This window comes from Cladophialophora immunda (genome assembly GCF_000835495.1).
Source record: "Cladophialophora immunda strain CBS 83496 unplaced genomic scaffold supercont1.5, whole genome shotgun sequence".
NCBI classification, from domain to species: Eukaryota; Fungi; Ascomycota; class Eurotiomycetes; order Chaetothyriales; family Herpotrichiellaceae; genus Cladophialophora; species Cladophialophora immunda.
This window is the reverse complement of record NW_015622545.1, coordinates 3,686,531-3,708,062: the sequence shown is the minus strand read 5'-3', so window position 1 is coordinate 3,708,062 and position 21,532 is coordinate 3,686,531. Positions and strand designations below refer to the sequence as shown.

General features: G+C 54.1%; 5 protein-coding genes across 5 annotated transcripts; 2 read left to right on the top strand and 3 right to left on the bottom strand.

Annotated features, from left to right (window-relative positions):
- Window positions 1-5,606: 5,606 nt before the first annotated feature.
- PV07_09410 (uncharacterized protein) lies at window positions 5,607-10,582 on the bottom strand. The gene is made up of 3 exons (XM_016396669.1): window positions 9,291-10,582; window positions 8,725-9,238; window positions 5,607-8,669 (listed from the first exon to the last, which is right to left on the bottom strand). Exons 1-3 carry the CDS (start codon window positions 10,257-10,259, stop codon window positions 5,779-5,781), a joined length of 4,374 nt encoding a protein of 1,457 aa, XP_016246525.1. The 5' UTR covers window positions 10,260-10,582; the 3' UTR covers window positions 5,607-5,778.
- Window positions 10,583-11,068: 486 nt separating this feature from the next.
- On the top strand, window positions 11,069-13,849 carry PV07_09409 (uncharacterized protein). Its single transcript, XM_016396668.1, has one exon. The coding sequence runs from the start codon at window positions 11,279-11,281 to the stop codon at window positions 13,526-13,528; it is 2,250 nt and encodes a 749-aa protein (XP_016246524.1). The 5' UTR covers window positions 11,069-11,278; the 3' UTR covers window positions 13,529-13,849.
- On the bottom strand, window positions 12,646-15,403 carry PV07_09408 (uncharacterized protein). The gene has a single exon (XM_016396667.1). It carries the CDS (start codon window positions 15,233-15,235, stop codon window positions 14,411-14,413), a length of 825 nt encoding a protein of 274 aa, XP_016246523.1. The 5' UTR covers window positions 15,236-15,403; the 3' UTR covers window positions 12,646-14,410.
- Window positions 15,404-15,669: 266 nt separating this feature from the next.
- PV07_09407 (uncharacterized protein) lies at window positions 15,670-17,867 on the bottom strand. The gene is made up of 4 exons (XM_016396666.1): window positions 17,517-17,867; window positions 17,389-17,459; window positions 16,764-17,338; window positions 15,670-16,701 (listed from the first exon to the last, which is right to left on the bottom strand). Exons 1-4 carry the CDS (start codon window positions 17,643-17,645, stop codon window positions 15,902-15,904), a joined length of 1,575 nt encoding a protein of 524 aa, XP_016246522.1. The 5' UTR covers window positions 17,646-17,867; the 3' UTR covers window positions 15,670-15,901.
- A 2,213-nt stretch (window positions 17,868-20,080) lies between these two features.
- Window positions 20,081-21,505, top strand: PV07_09406 (uncharacterized protein; the record flags this gene model as incomplete). The annotated part of the gene is made up of 4 exons (XM_016396665.1): window positions 20,081-20,293; window positions 20,353-20,457; window positions 20,516-20,898; window positions 20,950-21,505. 4 exons carry the CDS (start codon window positions 20,081-20,083, stop codon window positions 21,503-21,505), a joined length of 1,257 nt encoding a protein of 418 aa, XP_016246521.1.
- Between the last annotated feature and the right edge of the window lie 27 nt (window positions 21,506-21,532).

The following is a 21,532-nucleotide window of genomic DNA, read 5'->3' as shown; positions in this document are numbered from 1 at the left end:
ATGCTATCTGATCGTTCGACGTGGCCCCTCGGATCGCAAAACGGCAAAACATGGAACCATCCCCCGAGCCTGGACACGAAGCATACGGTCAGCCCTTCTTGATCGATGCCACGTCTGGAAGACCTCTTCGTTACCTGGAGGCGGCTGAAGGACGTGCTCCACGCCGCCTAGAGCATTGTTAGAGCAGCCCATCAAATCAGCCGCATGGACAATATCGTCCAGCTGAATGAGCTCGGCATCATCTCGCATGCCCATTTTGTCGAACTCTTCGAAATGAAGCAACAGCTCGAGACTATTTGCGCTCACACCATCGTTGTCCAAACCGGGCGTCTGGAGACTGGAATAAAGCGACACAAGTTTCGAATACTTGGTGACCAGTAAATATGCTGTGGCTGCTTCATGTTCCTCTTCGCAGTAGGAAATGTCGTGGATGAAGATGATATGCTCCGAAGCACTGTCACCGCCCAGGCGGATGAGGGCATATTCACCTTTGACAAAGTGAAACTCCAAGTGGGCGCACTCAAGGCTGGCCACGGGGTGAAAGGTCGGCTGTTGCAAGTCGATGTCAGTCCATCGTGCGGCCTACGGCTACAGAAGGGTTCAACGTACGGTCTGATGCTTTTCTCGACGTGCCAGGAGTTTAAAAAAGGCACTTGGCAACTCTTCAGCATGCCACCGCCGCCACTCCTCCTCGTCTTTTCCGAATGCTGGCAGACCAATGATATCCTCTCCAAAAAGCTCGACGTCTTTCCACTGAAGTGGCCTCCGTGTCTTCTTACCTGATGGCCCGGGGATGGCGTCGGTGACTTGGTTATTGCTCTCTGAAGCTTTCTCGTCCGTTCCTTCAAGCTTCGGATTGGTCACATACCTGTCCTGATTTCCCTCGGCCCCGTCGTCCTCGTCGACCTCGCTAGCCGCAACGCGAGGGCCCTCTGCGTCGCCTGGAGGTGGCAAAGGTCGAGTGAGAAACCTGCGAGGTGCCACGGGTGCTGGAGGCTCCGCAAAGAAGGAGCCGTTTTCCACTCGCGCGACCATCGGAAAATAAAATTCACGGGGATCTAACCCGGTGAATATCGCTTTCAACCGACCCCGAGGAACGATTTGAAAGGCGCAATCGCAGTCGATCGAGGCTTCTGCGCGAAAGGGCGGCCCATCCTCCGAGGGGGCACCGCTGGACACAGGGACTCCTAGTCACGCATGAGCATCAGTCCGAGTATGCAACCCGATGTATACTATCACACACCGCGCCGATGGACATGGATCACATCATTTTGCCTCTCCAGACACGAGCTAGCCCGGTGGAGGATGACCTGGTAGCAGACATTGCTGCTGCAGACCGTCGACACAAGTCCACATTCGTTGCCGATCCAGCGGACCTCGAGCTCGTTCGCCTTATCCGTACGAGCGACACGGACCAGCCGAGGCATGAGCCCGAGCTGTTCACGCATGGTGCGCCGCAGGGGCCTGATGTCTTGGGGAGCAATTCCTATGGCGCTGCCCGCTAAGCACAGGAAAGCTTCGAACAGGTCCACGGCGACATGGTCGCAGAAGAATGCCTCGCCGCCAATGTGTCCGCGACCTATTGAACGCAGACCCTCACACAGGCCGTTTTCGTGGACCTTCTGAAAGCTGAGACATTTGCGGTGAACGAGAATATGGGTCTTCTGTTTGTTGCACGCTACCTCGACATCCGTGCCCCCACCGTCAACGAACTCAAGTTTCATTTTGCGCAGCTGTGGATGTAAAGTCAATGAGGCCAACAAGGATCGGACAACGTTGGTGCTGAAAGGATCACTCTCATCGCGCCCTAGCTCTTTCGACCCGAGGAATAAATAGAAGCGTTCTTCGCGAGGGGTGCGAACAAGCGAAAACTTTCTTAGCAGGCTCCATAAGGCACGCGAGATTGCCACGGGTCTCTTCTGGAACTCAGTTGAGATCAGGGCGATCTTTCCCGCTTCAACATTAGGTCTAGGTGTTTTCTCTGTGGTGGATAGGAGTATCTTACCTCGTCCGGAGTCTGAGGTCGACAAGGATCACCCTCGCAATAAAAGAAAGCATCGGGGTCCATGTTCCTCAACCGCTCCCAGATCAAGCGTGCCATCGACTCTGGCAGTTTGTCACTCGTCATAGCAGCCTCAGGACATCCCTCTTGTTCCCGCAGCAGTCTGATGTAGATGTCGATCACATCCGGTCTTTGCCCCAGAAGGGCTTGTTCCCAAATATCGCCAACAATCTGGAGCTCTTCCGATGGCTCTTCCAGACGAATCCGATCCCGGCCGATGGAACCATGTGCAAAGTTGTATCCCAGCACATAATCAGTATAATGTCCGGCGATCCGCAACCCTTTGCGATAGATGTGCCTGGCGAAGCGTCCGTCAAGGATCAGATCGCCGGACCGGGTCTGGACAACGTCGCCGGGCGAGGGCGAGGGCGAAGTGAGATCGATCGAGACCGTCAACCACGAACGGAAGTCCTCTTCTGAGACTTTGAGCCCGAAGCCCCCCTTGGCCCTGCCGATCCTCACGGACACGTCCTCCCAGATATTCGACGTCAGGCCCCTTTTGAAATTCGGTTTGGCACTCTGAAGGGCGCACTTTATCTTCTTTTTCTCCGTCGTCTCAGGTTTGGCTGCTGTGAGCCGACAGAAGAGTTTCGTGCGGGAGCGTCCATGCAGTCCAAAGCTCCAATAGTACTCGCAGGCTGCGAATCGGACGGAATGTCCCATCCTGCGCAGCACCACAGCGGCCAGTTTGAAACCCTCACCGTGGCACCCCGCAAACTCGCCGTGGCCTTCTTTATTCGAATTGTCCATCACCAGATTGTTGCGCTTCAGCTCTGCCTGAAAGTTGACCAGTTCGACGGTCCCAGCCTTGCGGATGAAGCGGATGAATCCGAGAAGCTCCCGGGACTGTCGGTCCCCATCTTCTCCGGAACGTCTGTGGATGGTGATTTGAATCTGTGCGCGGGTTTCTCTGAGAACGGGCCGGAAGGACCTTGGATCAAGATTAAACGATGCGATTATGGCATCCTTCCTGGCAGAACGTGTCAACAAATGGCGAACAGAATCGGAGTCATGGACGAGTTACCAGTTTTGATATAGCTCCCGGAAGGCCTCCTGGCCTTTCCACGATCGGACATACCGCGTTGTCAGGCTCGTGGTCTGTACGCATGGGCGGAGCTCCTCTTCATCGTCAACGAAGTCGTGCTCGTGGTCGGGCAGTTCATCCTCTGAACTATCATCACTGGCCGAAACCGCATCGTGCGCGGCTGGATCGTCGCCCAAGGCCTGAAACGGTGGATCGAAGGACGAACACCCGTTCATTTTGGGGCGCGAATGGGCTCAAATATTGGCTTCGCCAGGGTCGCTGTGCGGTTTTCACGTCACGAAGGGGAAGCGTGCGCAAATATGGACCTCACTTCACGGGGTAGCAGGGGTAAAAGAGAGCATTGGAGGCAGAGGGGGCCAGAGAGTGATTCTGCATGTCATCAGGCAGGAGGGGACGTGCCAGCGCCTCGTGTCATATACTTCCTGCCTACCTACCCAGCAAGCCTCTTCTCGCCAGCAGGTCATGTCGCTGGGGAGAAGATGAAAAAAAAGATCGATGGAACAGCCAATGGTGCTCTCCTCTTCACCTGCTCTGTGGATCGCCGGAACAAAGTACATGGCCAAACCCCTGCAAGTGCGGTGACAACCTGGGGATGTGTGCATGCTGTCACCACAGGCTGCACTTCCGCGCTGCGGGCCATACCATTTTGGATCCTGTGGCGTCTCTTCCGCCATACAAACCCTGCAAAATCCGTCACCGCAAGAAGCAAGGCCGGATTTCGGCCCGCCAGCTCTAACCGCTTCAAGAGGGGCGAACGAGCACAGCCTGTCCAGCTCGTATTCGTGGAAATGACTGTCGACCTGCCCGACGACCAGCCCAGCGAACCGCCGACCTACAAGGCCCGGTAGGCAGCTACAATGCCGCGTCCTGTCCTGCCTGGTGTGTACTGCCTGGTGTGTCCTGGAATTTCCCGCAGCGGATTTGCTTCTCCCGCTGAACTCCGCGCTTCTCCCATTCTGCGTCGGGCACCCGTAAGGCTGGAGAGGACGCCCCCTCATTCAGATGGAAGAAGGGGTCTTTCTCGCAGTATAAATGTCCAATTCGAAGAGCTCTTTACCCCTGGGATGCATGAATGCGATCTCAATTCTGCTCTCCTGGAAGCACATGGGTGTCTTCACAGGTCATGAGACGGACGAAACTGAGGGGTGGTTCGGCGGATAGGATGGTGGGTTCAGGGCGGTGCGTAGTGGTGATTGATACACCTCCAATCTCGTTGGCTCTCGAACCTAGGCACACTCTGTAAGTTGTTGACGTTTCCTTTGACATCGACCACAACGACAACGGGCTAAGGTAAGGCGTGGAATCATCACTGATGCAGGTATGGACTGGAATGCAGTCGCTGGGGCCGGGGCCGGGGCCGGTGATCGCGAGACCGTCACAGCCGCCGAAAACCAAATAAGATTCTTGGGGACAGTTGATCACGACAGGATGGACGACGGCCGCCCTGAACAACAGCAGTCGGGGAACGCTGACAACATCAACACATTCTAAAGAGCCGGGGCGTCCTCCTCTGCACGAAACAGGGGACTTCCCCCGGTGGCTCTACACAGTCGGAGCAGTCTTGGCGGAGGTTTTGGCTATATATGCTGCACATTTCTCTCCGCCCAATTTCTTCTTCTTCTTTTCCTTTCTCCGCCCCTCTCCATTGTTCACTTCGATACGATGGAGAGTGGTCCCTGTGAGCTGCTGGGAGCTCACGGTACAAAGACAATGGCCGCCTCCGGCTCTTGTCCAGAATAGAACAAACAACAACGCCGCCGCCGCCAGGGCTTCGCCAGCAGTGCCCAGCAGTGGAGGAGGTGCAGGCCCAGCCACAGGGGCCGAGAGAGAGGGGGGGCCAGCAGAATCTGAGGCGAACTGTCCAACAATAAGCCAAGGGTCAAAGCGACCGAATGCAAACCTAACAAATCCCTCGATTTCTGCTGGCCGAGGGACTCTCACTCCAGAGGGCGCTCTAAGAAACAATGCACCTGGCGCAGACACTTGTCATGCCCGCATTGAAACGGGAGGGTGGAGGAAGGGGCAGAGAGAGAGAGGGGTGTCGTGACAGGGAGGGAGAGGGAGGGAGGGAGGGAGGGAGGGGTGTCGTGACGGTGGGAACGGCGTGGAGAGATGAGGCTGTGGTGGGGTTACAGCGTGGCTGAAGTCACTCCTGGCAAAGGAGGATTGGCAGCAACGGCACAATGGGATCATGAGGGACGGGTCTTTCGGATTTGCAAAGGAGGGTCATGGCGATTGTTTGAGCAATGGAAGGGGAAGGGAAACATCGAGAGCTGCGTGCACCTATTCACGAACCGGGGAGTGCAGAGAGGAAGGCGGAAAAGTCTTGTATCTAGTCCAACAGTTGCGTCGGCATACGTTCGAGAGAAGGGACAGTCGATTTCAAAGTCTGTCTTGGGGGCTTCTAATGGGCAGTAGTATTAGTTCCTACATCCATCCTCCTCTGCGGAGTACACTGCAAAGTCGCACTTCCATCGTTTTCTCCGTCCCCTACTCCGCTTGGAAGCGCGTGTAATGGACGCCGTCGCAGTGTTTTTCGGGATTGTCTTCTCCATGTCCTCCTGATCCCATTCCCCGGGCTCGTAACATCTCCTCGTGCCGGTGGCAGGTCATTCAGACAATCCCTCTCCACTAGATGCATCGCTGGAGACGGCGACAAGGCGTTGCCAATCTAACCCCACAGCTCCTCCCTCGCGCCCGTCTCATACAACGTCTGAAGCGCCGAATCACCCCTTGCGAGAAGGACACCGGGGGCATCAAACTCGACCAGCCTCCCGTCCTCCATGACAGCGACGCGATCACTGTCCAAAACCGAGTCGAGCCGCTGGTGAGGTCCCGCGACGGCCAAGATGGTGTGCCCTGCAAACTCGTCCCTGATCACCCCCCACACAGCTTTCTCTCTGGCCGGGTCCAGCTGGCTCATATCCTCGTCGAGGAGGAGCACGCCTTTTGATTCGGGGTGTTTCTGTTTCTCTGGACTTTTCGTATCGGTCTCGGCGCCGCCGGGACTGTTGCTGCGGAGGTCGTGTCGGCTTTTGCGGAGAATGGCCCGCGCTAGACTGAATAGTTGCTTCTCGCCCTGGGATAGGAACTCGGAGGTGACGATCGCGTCGAGGCCGCCTTTCTTTTCGAGCGTCGGCCACAGCAAAACCTTGGCGAGTGCAGAGATGATTTGAATATCGTCATACTCGCCGCTGGGATCCACATTGAATCGCATAGATCTCTGCTGGACAAGAAAGGAGTCTTTGGGGACGGTGATGATACGTTCTCGGATCACCGCGTGAGGGATGGTGTTGAGATCGACACCGTCGATGATGATCGAGCCTTGTGATACATCCAGCAGTCTCGAGGTTGCAAGGAGAAGGGAGGTCTTGCCACTCCCAGGGTGGCCGCAAATCCCTACCTTTTCACCTGGCCGAATTGACATTGTGAGGTTTTTGAGGGCGTCCTTGGCTGCGCTGTAACTCGCAGTGATGTTACAGAGCTCGATACTGCCATGACTCGGCCAAGTAGGGGGGATCTGAGTGCTGGTTAAAGGGGTCATCTCTTGCGCTGTGTCAGTTCCAAACTCTCGAATTCGTGCTATCGACCCTAGCGAGATCTCCAACAGTGTCCAGTACTGGAGCAAAAAGGACAATATGTCATTGAAGCTCAGGATATTGTTAAGAGAAAGACCTAGAGAACCTGGATTGGTGGACGTCCGTAGGCTGACGGCCAAGGTCATCACGATCAACGCCAGTGCGGCAATGACCAAGTCCAGAACAAGTTGGAGCCACCTTTGTGCGCAGTAGAGCAGGTAATAAGGAATTTGCGAGTCGTCGAGCTTCTTGATCATGGAGTCTGTAAACTGTTGCTCCCAGTGGAGGCTTCGGATGCTGCTGAGTCCTTTCATTGTTTCGAGGAAGTGGGAATACAGCGGGCTTCTGAGTTCAAGCTCAATAACCCGAAGTCGACGAGATGTTCGGAGGTAGATCCACTGAATGAAGAACAGCGCGAGCAGGACCGCTGGAATGGTCAGGGCCATCCATCTTGATCCGTTGCATATCAGCGCCAAGGATCCGAATGTCCAGAAAAGATAGATCGTCGTGCAGAGGACCCCAGTGGGTAGTTGGGATTCGATCAGAGTCATATCCTGACTGAATCTGTTGAGCAATACGCCGACATCGGCCTTTGCTAGAAACAAGTATGTCGCGTTCGTCACAGTGTCGAGGAGGATGTGATGTAAGTTTGCCGCAGATTCCGGCACCAGCTTGAGGAACATTGCCCAGGTAGTAATACCAAAGAATACGGCATTGCCACAAGCCAGGGTGAAATAGAGCGGCGTCCATTTCGCAATGTCTAGGCCACCGTCTGCGGTCCACCACTGCAAGATGACTTGGGACATGTAATAGCAAAGGGTCTGTGCGGCGGCGGACAGGAAGAACAAAACCACCCATATCCAACTCATGCTCTTGAAATAATAAGCGTAGTCTGAGAAGTCACTGTCATTGCGGCCATGTTTCTCTCCCGTTGTGGGCTCGGGGGCGACTTCAATGATTTTGTCCTTTTCCTCGACAGTGCCTATTGTTTTCGGCTCTGTGGTGCATTCGGATTCATTCGGATCGGTCTCGAAAATGCGATCTTCCAGTCTGGCTCTTTTCTGAACCAAAGTGACATTTCTTTCACTGTCAATCATTATCAAGTTGTCCGCAATCTCTGCGTAACGCGCAGTTTGGGCTACAATAACTCCAGTCGCACGGAGTTTTCGTAGCAGTCCATCTCGGCCCAGTAAACCCTTCATAACCATTCGTTGTGTCTGAAGGCTCGAAGCACTGAGTAAGTTGTCAAGAACGATCAGGCGAGGTCGCCGGTACAGAGCGCGGGCGAGCACGATACGCTGTTTCTGGCCTCCATTTAGATCGGTAGCTTGTCCACCAATGTGTGTCAGATCGCCCTGTGGCAGTGAGAGCACTTCGTCGTGGAGAGCACATGCAGCAAGGACAGTCTGATACCAGCCCTCGTCGAAAGTTTCAGCCTTGGTGCCGCAAATATTTTCCCGCACAGTGCCCGTAAAGAGCCATGGGGTTTGTTCACAGTAGACGACCTCCCCTGTAGACCGTATGGACGCCGAGTGACTAATCTCACTCATCACAGCTTTCAAAAATGTGGATTTACCTGAGCCAGCAGGCCCAAGGATGAACGTGATGCTTCCGGGGTGCAGAATCGAGTCCACATTTCGAAGAATGTCACGAGAGCCGCCGAGCATTTTGACGTCGGAATGAGACATACACGGATCACCAGAGTTTGGCCTTTGCGGCAAAGCACCAAGCTCAGCGACATCCCGACTCGGAGTCCGAACTTGTGATTTCAGTAGGTGTGTCTCGATCCTGCTTAGACAGCCAATGCATGAGGCTGCAGCTGGGTACGCTGTCAGAATCTCGGCTGCAGGGGTTGTGACCAAAGAGATAAGAGCAAGGCTCGTGAAGGCGTCAGAGGCGTTCAGTGAGGCAGAACCCTCAATTCTGGCCTTGATTGCATATGCAATGAATGTCACGGCTGCAGCGAGAGCAGGCGGTACGTTTCCTGTTCAGTCGTCGTCAGACATATCTCCAATGGACCTAAGCAAAGGTGCATCTACCCAAGGTATTCAGCCAAACAGTCGCGTGACGGAACTTCGCCTGGAAGCGCAATTCGCGCAGTCTTTCGTTTTGCAGCATCGAATGTATGGGTCCGGTGAGTCCTAGAGTTTTGATGAGCTTCAAAGAGCCCAGAACATCAGCCGTCAACGAGATTCTTTGTTGGACCGCATCATTCCATATCTTGACTTTTCCGCCGATCATCATGGTGACCCTAGAATCGGCGGTGATGCTAAGGAGAACAACAATTAGCGGCATAGCAGACACCCAACCGATCTGTAATGCTAGCAGAGTAGTGCCAACAACCAGTTCCAGGGGACGAGACCAGAGGTCGGGAAGCACAACTAAACTCTGGCAGATCCGGTCTACGTCGGTGCTCATCAACGTCAAGACAGCCGAAGGATCGTCAAGGGCCTGCTCCATGGAGAGCGTCTCAGAGTAGATAAGCGCGACGAGAGCACCTCTGGCCAATGTAATATGCCGGTACAACTGGTGCTTGTAGAGAGCGGTCGAGATCTAGACAAACCCGGATCAGCATCCATTATAACACCAGGTTCAGGCCCTGTACCGCTATTCCCGCGTAGATACAACCGGTAGCTGCCACGAGACCGTAACCGATGTCATTTGCTGAGCGTGGTTGAGCTAGGTAACCAGTGGCTCGACGAATGAGAAAGGGCTGAGCGAAGACAAATCCACTGTAGCAGAGCCTTGCAGGTATTGTTGACAAGATAGACCACCGAAGCGCTCTCCATAGCGACCGGAGGAGAGGCCATTTAGCTTGGCAGTCTTGCTTTGACCACTCGTCATGTATTCGCCGATGAATGGTCGCAGAGTCGAGCTTGGTATCGATTGCACCGAGGTCTTCGAAAGATATCACCTTCCTAAATCCTGAAATGAACAAGTCGTTCATCCATACAAACAGCCCGCGGCTCAGGATACTGCTGGTAGTTTCCACGGGCAGAGCTTGGTACTGCATTTCGAGAAAGCTTCTCTTGCTCCATGCCTCAAGTAGGAGCATGACAGCTTTGACGGCCATCGCTGCGGAAAATATCCCTGCAAGTTCACCCTGACCTTGTAAAAGGTATAGTGTCCGACCTTGAGGGATGTCAAGAATAATTGAGAGGGCTAGATAGGAGTTGAGGAGGGTCGAAGGTCGAACAGAACGATGATGCTCGAGGTACGACAGAGGAGCAACGAATATAGCCACACACATCGCCACCACCGTCGCTGAAAGGGATGTCGCCTTGTTGACGGACGTTGCGGCGGTGTAAAGCAGTAGAAGCACCAGCTGAATGACGACCAAGATGCAAGCGGCTATGACTTTGGCAATCGAGGTCCAGCCATGCTTGGTGGTGCGGGTTGGTACGTGAAGCAGAACCCATAGGCGTGAGGCTGCAAAGAGCAGGAAGACAGCATTGGGAACAAGGGAGAGAACGCTTTGTTCGAAGAGGAGGGTAAAGTCGAAGGATCGAGCACAAGAGGCTACCACTGGGCCAAATGTGTTGTCTGCATCAGGTTCACAGTGTGCCATTGTCATACGTCGCACCTCACTTTGTCAGGCAACGTGGGATAGCTGCTGAATGACATTACAGCAAGAATGGGAGAGAAACAAGTCCGCGAAAAAGAAAGTGTCTCTCCGGGAAGATTCTGAGGATGACCGTCATAGTTCTCACAAATATGCTGCCTGATGGCAATGGGCAAGGGTTGGAGTCGATTCAAGCATTTAGGTAGTAGATCGCCTACGCACCCCGGCTTTGATGGCGTGTTGAACTGAACATGTTAACCAATCTCTTTGTCGAGCCCATGCGTACTTTTGTCCCTCCTTATCAGAGGCGGCGCCGGTTCATGCCTCCCGGGCAGATGAAACCCTACCTAGGCTCGATGAAGAAGGCGAGAAACAACCCGGTAAAATGCTTCCGTGGCAGCAGATGGCGGGAAGACGCTCTGACCCGTGGCCATTGTCACCGGTATCTCACAGCGGCTCAGATGCAATGAAATAGCATGCAATGCCTTCGAGGGTAAGACTCGCTCTTTGTGTAATGCTCAAGTGCTTTTGGACTGCGAGTCGATAGGCCAAAGACATCGAAGGGTTGGCGGACGTTTCCATTAGGAATGCCTTTCGAGGGGCGTAATGGCGCATCGGCGATGGTCCTGCGAGGTGAGAGGAACCTCCATCAGATGGAGATCGAAGCGAGATCGACTCGAACCAAAGAATCCACTTCTCAGTGCGTGTATTTGTGTAATCTCTCAAGAATGAATGGATTTGGCAATGGGTCGTTGATATATTAGTGTTGTAGGTATAACCAGCAGCTGGGCGTAAACATTGGGGAGCCAAGGCTTTCCAAGGAGACTTTCTGAGTTGCTTCGCCGCCTTCAAACAAGCCACCTGACACCTGTGCAACTTGTACAATAGACCGTGTGTTAGTCTTCTTGGGTCATTATAATGTATTTTTGAGCGCTTCATTCCACTCGATAGCCTCTATCACCCACTTTGTCACCTCCATACCTCATCTCCAACCTACATGAACCAACTCGGCCGGTCCGATTCACCCCCCAATGTCCTTCCAAGTCCCGCAGAATGTCCCTTCATTCACCAGCTCTCAACGCACGCATGAAGACACTTACTGGCGGCAGAAGCACAGTGGTAATGGACATGCAAAAGGAGGACCTGCCGGTGCAATCACATCCAAGATCAACGTCATCTTTGGCGAAGACAAGGACCTGCCCATGTACAAGGACAAACCACACTTTCCCTCGAGTCGGCGGAGAGGCCGAGGTTTCTTGCGGCGGAAAAGAGTGCTGGCCTTGATCGGTTCCGCATCACTACTATTTCTCTGGTGGACGGGATGGTTACCTTGGAGCTCCCGCCAGTTCTACGACCCAGCTGCCCACCAACATTCTTTCTTCCACGCCGAAGACTGGTCGGAGCAGAGAGAGGCTGTGAAGGAGGTATTCAAGACATCTTGGGAAGGCTACGAGAAATATGCTTGGGGAATGGATGAATACCAACCCCTCTCGAGGAAGGGAAAGAACATGGTTGAAGGTGGCATGGGTTGGATCATTGTGGACGCTTTGGATACTGCCATGATGATGAACTTGACCTCGCATGTCGCCAAAGCAAGAGAATGGATATCTACCTCGCTTTCTTACACCGCCCATCACGAAGTCAATACCTTTGAGACGACTATTCGCATGCTGGGCGGATTGTTATCAGCATACTACCTGTCAACAGCCTTCCCACATCTCGCACCGCAGCGGGACGACGATGTGAACCAACCTGGAGAAGACCTATACATCGAGAAAGCGACAGATCTTGCAGACCGTCTCCTCGGCGCCTACGACTCACCTTCGGGGATCCCATATGCGTCGGTGAACTTGAACACCGCCCAAGGAGTTGGTTCACATGTCGATGGAGGTGCTTCCTCTACCGCTGAAGCGGCCACTCTGCAACTTGAGATGAAATATCTCGCCAAGATCACAGGCGAGCCAATCTACTGGACGAAGGCCGAGCACGTCATTGAGGTCATCGAATCCCAGAAACGCGAAGATGGCCTCTTGCCAATCTACATATACCCCGCCACGGGAGAATTTCGAGGCGAAAATATACGGCTGGGATCTCGAGGCGACAGCTATTACGAATATCTGATCAAACAGTACTTACAAACAAGCAGCGTGGAGGCGGTGTACTTGGATATGTGGGAAGAGGCACTCGAGGGGATCAAAAAACACTTGATCACTTATTCTGAACACGCATCATTAACCATTCTCGCCGAAAGACAAAATGGACTCAGCGCCCCTCTGACTGCCAAGATGGATCATCTAGCGTGTTTCATGCCCGGGACAATAGCCCTCGCGGTCACCGAAGGACAGACAGTTGAGCAGGCGAAAGCCAGACTCGGGAGCAAGTGGACAAAGCGACATGACGAGAACCTCAAACTCGCTGAGGAGTTGATGAAGACGTGCTGGGGCATGTACAAAGTTACACCGACTGGGCTCGCGCCCGAGATATGCTATTTCCATACTGACAATCCTGCTCCACAATGGCGGGGACATGTTGACCCTGCTTGGACACCACCACACGCCGCCGAGCTCTCCGACGATATCGATGCGGACTGGCGCTCTGATTATGACATCCATTCAAATGATGTGCACAATCTCCAGCGACCGGAAACTATCGAATCCCTCTTCTACATGTACCGCATCACCAAGGATAGGAAGTACCGACAATGGGGTTGGGAAATGTTCGAAGCCTTCCGCGAGCACACCAAGGTTGTCGACGAACTGACAGGCAAAGTGTACGCGTACACCTCCCTGGACACCGTAATGGAGAACCCCGTCCGAGAGAGGAAACGGCGCGATAATATGGAAAGTTTCTGGTTGGCCGAGACGCTCAAGTATTTCTATCTGCTCTTTTCAGATGACGACTTCTTCCCTCTTGACAGCGTTGTTTTCAATACGGAGGCTCATCCACTGCCAAAGTTCGACATATCAGGAAGCAAAGTGTTTACAACAGGCTGGCGCCGGAGCAAGGGGATGGCCTCTCAGCAGAAACATGAGGGCAGCATGGTCGAGGATGACTATGCTCAGCTCAAGAGTGTTCGTGTCGGGGGTGGCGTACGTGTCGACGAGAATGGAAAAAGCATCCCATCCGACACGGAGACTGGAGAGAAACAGATCCCTGCTGTTGGAGAAAATGAGCATGACTCTGCTGAAGACCAAGCAGCCCCAGAACTTTCAGATGGCACGAACTTCGAACACCAATCCCCTGGACAAAGTGAGGGTATCGGCAAAGAGGAAAGCGATTAAGGTGGACTGTGAGAGGAATCAATCATCGTGCCTTGATGTGGAAGCTCGTTTGCATCATTGGTGTGGTTGGATAGGGTCGGTCTGGCGATTGTCATTGGTCGCTTCGCATATTGATTTTCGGGGGCGCTGTACCAAAATCTGGTTGTGGTTGCATGAAAACAAGGCTGTGCGTGCAGTGGTGGTCTTCACGGTAGGGTCTCAATGGACAGGAGCATTTTGGAGGTGGGGTTTTGGAAAAAGCAACCATAGAATAGAAGGCGTTTGGAATAACCGAATGATCAATTTTTCGGCTTTGTGATGTTGGAATCGCAATCCCTCACGCACTCTCTTTCTTTTATTCTGATCTCCTGGATCTCTGTTCATTCGCCGAAGATATCATGGTTTCCGTTGCACAGTCTCCTCCACATCAAAACTGCGCCCTACCCATCACAGAGGATGGCGAGCACAGCTTTTGTCTCGCACGGGAGAGTGGCCTTCGGTCTCCTTCTTTCGATGAGCAGTCGCATTCGGCCTGGCGTCGGTGGTCGTCCTCGTAGATCAGGAAACCGAATGCGCCAGTCTCGTACTTGTATTCGATTGGTCGCCGGGACGAGCAGGTCGTTGTGCACGGCACCATCAATCGCCTCTAGGCACTTACTCGCGCTCGGCACAGGTACATGCACGAGAGTTGGCCCTGTGTTTTCTCAGCACAGGCTCCGGGCGTGGGTCGTCCATGGTCTCTCAAATGTAGCGTCGGTCGAGGGCATAAAATTCGTAGCTCGTAAGGCGGGAGTTTCGTCAGTCGTTGACTCTCATGTCAAGCCCGGCCGGTTCGTTCTGTCGTCCGTGGAGGGCCCACGAAAATAGTAGTAGGGGTGGTGGTGGTAGTCTGATGAACGGGTTTCAAAACTTGGGCCCTCTTTTGCGGGCGGTATATTTCGAGTCCGTCTTGACCACTTTGCCTTTATTCCTCATCTTCTCCTTCTTCTTCATGACCCAGGCCTTGCCGCCCTTGACCTCCTTGCCGCCGCCCTTGTGCGCCGTCATCTTGGCCTCCCTGACCCTCCTGCCGTCCTCGATGTCGACGTTGTCCATGTTCCGGACGCGGTCTGTGATGTCGCCGCCCCCGACGCTGAGGACGAGGTAGGTCTTGACGTTCTTGGTGCCGCCGTCGTCCTCGAGGATGCCCGCGCCGAACCCGGCGCGCACGGCGGCCTGGGCGACCATGGCGCGCTGGGCGTCGTTCTTGGGGTAGAACTGCAGGACGGCGCGCGCGCCGCGCCGCAGCGCCGCGTACAGGCCGTCGAAGAACCGCCGCAGCCGGCCCTCGGGCGACACGCCGCTCGACTCGGCGTTGCACAGCCACTGCACCGCCGAGATGCTGATGGCGGCGTCGAACGCCCCCGCGCGAAACGGCACGCCCTGGCCCATGTCCGCCAGGAACAGGTCCCCCTCCACGTCCTCCCGCTGCAGCGCGATGTCCAGCATGCTCGGCGATATGTCCATGCCCACCCACAGGTGCCCTTCCTCCGACAGGATTTCGCCCGAGAGACCCGACCCGCAGCCGACGTCGAGGATGAACGATGGGGAATCGAGGTCGAGGAGCTCCAACGCGCGATGGGTCATCGAGGCCTGGATCGACTGGATCCGCGACGACGTCGTGTATTTCGCCGACGCCGTGTCGTTGTAGTACAGGTCCGGAGGGAGGAGATCTTCGGGGCGAGACATGGTTGCGACTTTGTGGTGAGGGAAAACGTAGATAAAACGGGAAATGGATTTGTTCCTGAGTCGTTGTCTGTACCTCGTCTAAGGTGCCAAAGGGCACGAGAATGGAACTCAATCAAGGGCGGTGCATGTTGCAGCGCAGTCTGTTGCGGTGAGAAGCACACGAAAAATAAATTTCTGGTGGGGAAACAAAATGCACAACTCCGCAGTGATGCGATGGTGGACGTTGTGTGGGGGCCTTTTGCCATCGGGGCTTCAGCCTCGTTGAAACACTCCCTTGGCCTGCTGAGCCTCGCTGGAAAGCCACATGGCAAAACAAGTAGACTTACAGGTATGCTTTGAAAGGACTCACTCCAGCTCTCCAATTTGACGTTTGCGCCGTACAAGGTCTACTTCTAGCAAGATAGACGAAATCAGGATACGACCTGCTCAAATTTCGTGCATTGTGTATGTACATATATAGCCTTTTCTTCTATTGCCGAGTAACGGAGTAAATCGAACCGCCTGGTATGCGCCGATTTCCACTTTGCCGACGACCCGGTAAATTGACCAAAGGCGAATATGAGTGAGTATAACATGTAAAGTTTTGGTTCCGGATGACAAGCCCCCAAAACACCAAAGGTGAGCGAATATGTATATTTCCGACGATGCCCACAATGGTTGTTGCATTTAATCCTTGGTGTTGCGGTCCGAATCGGCCACCACAGCATCGACGACGTCCTTGTTAAGACCCTTCCAGTTCTGCTTGCCCCAGAAGAACCACAGAGCCAACGCAACAAGCTGGACGAAGGCATTAATTGGGAGGGCATAGTTCATGTCCGAGCCGTTGATGGGCAGGAAAGATGGGAAGCAGAGGAAGACCATGATGTACGCCGAGTAGATGACCGCAAAGACGTTGATGTAAATACCCCAGCGCCCCAGCGACCAGCCTGACGGCTCCACCCTCCCTCTAAACCGAGCCCAGATCATACAGGCAATTGCCATGAGGTACGATTGGTACAGGCCGAGGGTGGAGAGCGCCACGATAACGTTGAAGGCAATGCTGCTGCCGATGTTGAGGAGAGCCAGCAACATGACGATGAAGACTGGCAACCAGACTGAACGCACGGGAATGCGGTGCTTCGGGTCGATGTACGAGAAATAGGCCGGGAGTGCTCCGTCTCGAGACCATGCCCAGGTCAATCGGGATGCAGATGCAATACTGCCCAGACAGCAGGCCAGAGTGACGATCATCGACAGGCCCACCATTGCGGAGCCCGCTCTTGTGGACTGCGTCGCATTGATGCAGATGAGTAGCAGAGGATAACCCGAAGAGAGGAGGTCGTTGACATCTCCTGCGCAGAACAGGAAAACCAGCACCATGCCGTATGCAAGCGCTCCGTTCATGACAATACTCCAAAACATGGCTCTCGGCACTGCATGTCGTGCCTTTCGCACCTCTTCAGACATATGGACTGCTCCGTCGAAACCTGTAGCCGGTTGCTTAGCATTCCGAAAGCCAAATATTTCTTGGTATATTATGTGAACTCACCCACGAAGCCCCAGGTAGCAGTAAGCATTCCGAGATTGAATGAGACATACTCGTTGTTCCAGCCGGAAAGAGCCGACTTCTCCAAAAACACAAAGTCTGCGGTGTGGCGAGGGGCGAGGGTGACCAAGACCGAAACAAAGACCACCCACATGATGATGTGCAGAAGACCAGAGAGCAACTCGATCCAGGGGATTGTCCAAAAAGCGTACTGGTTCATCAAGCCCTGGACAAGAAGCAAGGCGTAAATGATCAAGGTCACATGCCATCCGTGTGGAATGTAAGTTGGATAGTTGGCGATGACAAGTGCCTGAATCATGAGAGCAGCGATGTTGGCCACGCCAGCCAGGAGCGAGATCCAGGAGAACCAGGTGATCCAGCCTTGCATCCAGGTGATGAATCGTCGCTGAGACGGAGGGGCGAGGTAGTGAGTCCAGTGGTACTGGGCACCTGCGATAGGCTGTACTGAAGCCATCTCAGCCATGGATGCGACCTGACACAGCACACCTGAGATGACAACCAAGTAACCAAGGGAGAGAGAGCGAGGCCCGCCATTCCAGAAGAAGTATGCAATGTTTCTATCTGCGATTAGCTTGCGGCTTGATTGTGACCATGGAGAAGATCGTACGATGCAATGGCCTCCCAGGACGACATGTAACTGAGCGCGAAAAAGAAAATCTGAGCGAAGCTGAAAATTCTCTGTGAACCACCGTTAGCTTTGCGCAGTCACAATTTTCGAAACCGAGGAATACTTACTCGAACTCTTGTTGACGTGTTTCTGGTTCCTTCAGTCCTTTGGCCGCCATACGCCTGAGCGTACTCTCTCTTCTCATCTTCAATGTTGACCTGAGGGGTCTTGACCGGTAGCATCTCGTGAGACTCCATCTTGGGCGCAGGTTACCACACAGACGAGCCTTGGGATGTCAAGAGGCGCTGGAAGATGAGGGAGAAGAGATGAAGAATGGGAAAGAGCGACAGGTCCAACGAGCTGCAGGTTATGGCTTGCGGCTTGCCGATGGTCCCCTGAAAAAACGTGGATAGTTTGCCGAGATTGGGTCTAACGCACGCGATGGCAAGCAAGCGTGCAGAGAGTCGAGAAGCGTAGACGGAAGAAAAGGGAGGGTGATAAGGGGACTGAAAACAAAAGGCCTCGATCGGTTCACGCCTCGCGTCGAGTACAAAGGCTCGGTTAGAGGAGTGGCGGCCAGTCTGGGGAAATCCCACCAATCAAGCAGAGAGTGTCGGAGGCAGAACAGACGGTGAAGCGAGCTATAGAGGATCCCCGACACTGGGCAGCACGAGCAGGGCGTTGTCGAGGAGCATGGCTGCATGGTCGTATGGCTGCTGCTGAGGGTTCGGGTGGCTGCACAATTTCCCCACCACATGTACAAGGTACGAGTACTCGTAGGTACTCCGTATACTCGTAGTGCTGTACCTGTGGGTTTCACCAAAAGTGCGCCTGTGGACGAGGGGCGAGCCCTTACCTGAAAGCGATCACCAGGACCGAGGGGCAGAGTTGACATGCATGGCGTGAGCATGGGTCACAAACCTGGACGGAGGACGGGGTGCCCGAGAGGCCCAGACAAGGACGATAAGGTCACTTCGAGGCAGCTCTTCGTCTAAAGACGCCATTGGCGGCACTCGGCAAACATGACAGTGGTTTGATAGTACCCAATAAGGTCGATAAGTCGAGAATGGATATCTACAAGGGTCGAAAACTAGACGGACTCGGGGCGGGGAATGAAGGGTGGAATGTGGGGCGGGCCGCTATACGTGCAAAAGTGGGGACGGATCCATGTTCCCCGAAGGTGTCGATCACTTTGTATTATGCCATCTAAGGTCTAGAGGCATATGCTGCCAAGTACTGCCAGCATTGCAACCTCGAGCTCTTACCCCAACTCGAGGATTGGGATTGGCTGCTTGTCCATCACTTCAAGGACATGATAAGGCCAATTCCATCCTACAGCTCATCTCATACTGTTCAATCACCTCTACACGATCCTCACTGTCCATCAAAGTGATGGGAATGGGCACTTGTGTACTGGCGGAATCCCAATTCCTGCGACAAGACTATTACACACTACAATCCTGCCGCTTACTGCAACCTACTACCTACTTGGCAGCCGCTATCAACGGCGCTACCTTGGACCAGGGTAGCGTTACGGGCATCTAGTGTCAATCCTCCAACACTTTGTCAAATGGCCCGCTTTGTTCCGCTAGCCTCGTGCCAACAAACTCCCAAGTACAACTCTGTGTTCAGTGAAATCTCCTAGAGTTCTGGGCAGCATGTCCGGGCCAGAAGCGTCGTCGGCTCCTTGTGGGCCTGCCATGTTTGGTCCTCAAATCAGAGAAAGAAACAAGACTGTTTATCAGCGTGGCCCTTGCGTCGAGCAGCAGGATCGGCAAAGTCGTAGAGAACTGATGGGCAAAGCTGAAGTCTGGACGGGACTTGAATATGCGCTGCCTTGCCAGGCTTCTAGCCTGACGCCCCCTGGGACGCGAGGCATTTTCGCCCTCAATTCAACTGGCCAGCAATTTCTTGCCAGACATTCTGGGTGGATTGGCATCAAGCCAGCCTGGCAAGCAGCGGAGACGGCCCTGCGCAGTAGCTACGGGCACCTGGTACGGAGCCCCTGATAGTGAGTCAAGTGCCTTGTCGATGCTGAGAGGCTTGAGTGGCTGGATGATCAGGACGTGAAGCCACGAGTACCGAGTACTTCCTTGCCATGATCAAGTTTTCGCTCTGTTGGCTCGTGTCTCAACTCTGAAATCACTTACCAGGGCGGTCAACTCTACGACGTTTACTGTGTCGAATGTGATCAATATCTCTGAGCTTGACTGCCACTCCAAAACATCTCCTGACATAGAGCCTTTCCGCTCGAACTCCGTCTGAGCAGTTCGCTTGCAGTCGGTGCAAAGGGTCGGAGACACTTCTGGCCTGGTCGCCCAGTTCGGTAAGTGAATCAAATTGGCGTCGCTCCCAGAGGACAAGCCATGCCGGTTGCATTGGTCCTTTGCATTTTGCATTAGCAGTCCCTGTTCCTGAGTCTTGCCAGGGGTAAAATTGGCTAAGACTTTAATTCACGTATAGGGTCACGAACTACTGTATGTTTGGGCTGCGCGGCCGTCGGCTAGGGAGTCCTCAAGGCACTGACTGCTCGGGATACCGTGCCTTTCGTTTCTGGGACTTCCACCAAAACGACGCCCATCTTGGCCTGCAGAGATATACCATACCCTCCCCCAGGGGTCGTCCGCTCCTCTGTTACCAGGACTTCGAAGGAGGGTGTAGATAGCCATCTCACACGCTCAGCCTTCTCACCATGTCGGGCAGCGATACCGGCGATGGTGGTATCTATGAACCTCTCCTCCCGCCACTCCAAGACATCACCCCCCAGAATCGAGGTCCAATTGCACTGGCGACCGCAGTGACCCTGCTTGTCATTTCTTCGTTGACAGTGGGCGTCAAACTATGGACAAGATATGCCACAACCCGAAACTTCGGGTCAAACGACATCGTGATGTTTGCAGCTATTGTAGGACCAAATTTCCTTGGGATTCATCGGGACAGCCTGTTAACTCAGCTTTGGCGCAGACATTGGCATACGGACAAACTATATCTATCTCCCTCGCGGTAGACAAGGGACTGGGCCGACACCAAACGGCGGTCAAGGAACCAGATCTCATCGAGCTCAGTAAAGTAAGGAGCTCCCCATCATGCGTGCTTCTACAGTTGGAAGATGCTGACGTGAGACCAGTTGTTTTATGCCTCCAACATTCTTCTCGTCCTGGCGTTGGCTTGTGCCAAAGCAGCGGTAACTCTGCTTATCATTGCTATCAAGCCGCTACGATGGGTTATGTTTGCTTGCTATGGGATGCTCGGCTTCGTCGCAGTCTGGGGGGTGGCCAGCGTCTTCGTGGTGGCCTTTCAATGTTCACCGAATCATTGGTCACTCGGCCCAAGCTCTGGCGCTGATCCACAAACTTGTATCGATCAATATGCGATGCAAATTGCACTACGAGCCATGGACATCGCCAGCGACGTAGGGATTGTCCTCCTGCCTGCGCTAATGATGCGGTCGGTCCAAGTTTCCAACGGCAAGCGATGGATGGTGGTCACACTGTTTGCCATCAGATTAGCGTAAGTGGTCCCACGCCTGCTTCCCGTAGTTGTCTGACAGAACACTTACAGCACACCGGTATTCACTGCAGTCTCGATCGTCGCATATGATGATTTCTACCATTCAGTTCCCCAGGATCGCACTTGGCACGCAGTCACACCCTCGGTTTGGACTTCCTGTGCCTTGAACCTGTCCATCGTCACAGCCTGTATCCCTTCGATCAAGCGCTTCCTTGCCGACTGGGCCGCCGGCCTCAGTGCCGTGACCATATCTGAACCTTTCGAATTGGAGCATTCTGCTGGCAAGACCGGTGCTGGTCTCACGTACGCCGCGGGCAGCGGCATGGGAAGCAAGATCGCCACGAAATTGGGACTGTCATCCACCAGCAAGGCTGAAATTACCTCGACGGTACGCAGCCGGAGTGACAATGAAGACGACGAGACGGTTCGGAACACGAATAGAAACCGCTCGCGCGGCGCCGGCGGGCGGCAACCGGACAACACCTCAGAAAGCGTCAAAGGCCTCACGGACGGAGTGATTATGCACTCGATCGATTACCGTGTCGAGTACGAAGACCACACGACGGATCATCGCGATTGGAGCAGTCGCAGCAGCGGCGGCCGCTGATATCCAACGACGCGAGACCAACGAGGG

What these genes read in the sequence shown, in the direction of transcription:
- PV07_09410 (XM_016396669.1), bottom strand. Translation starts at nt 10,259, where the DNA reads ATGACAATGGCACACTGTGAACCTGATGCAGACAACACATTTGGCCCA. An exon ending in GTATCTACGCGGGAATAGCG is followed by an intron (nt 9,239 to 9,290) that starts GTACAGGGCCTG and finishes GGGTTTGTCTAG; the next exon opens with ATCTCGACCGCTCTCTACAA. An exon ending in TGTTTGGCTGAATACCTTGG is followed by an intron (nt 8,670 to 8,724) that starts GTAGATGCACCT and finishes ACGACTGAACAG; the next exon opens with GAAACGTACCGCCTGCTCTC.
- PV07_09407 (XM_016396666.1), bottom strand. Translation starts at nt 17,645, where the DNA reads ATGGAGTCTCACGAGATGCTACCGGTCAAGACCCCTCAGGTCAACATT. An exon ending in ACACGTCAACAAGAGTTCGA is followed by an intron (nt 17,460 to 17,516) that starts GTAAGTATTCCT and finishes GGTGGTTCACAG; the next exon opens with AGAATTTTCAGCTTCGCTCA. An exon ending in TCCTGGGAGGCCATTGCATC is followed by an intron (nt 17,339 to 17,388) that starts GTACGATCTTCT and finishes AATCGCAGATAG; the next exon opens with AAACATTGCATACTTCTTCT.
- PV07_09408 (XM_016396667.1), bottom strand. Translation starts at nt 15,235, where the DNA reads ATGTCTCGCCCCGAAGATCTCCTCCCTCCGGACCTGTACTACAACGAC.
- PV07_09409 (XM_016396668.1), top strand. Translation starts at nt 11,279, where the DNA reads ATGTCCTTCCAAGTCCCGCAGAATGTCCCTTCATTCACCAGCTCTCAA.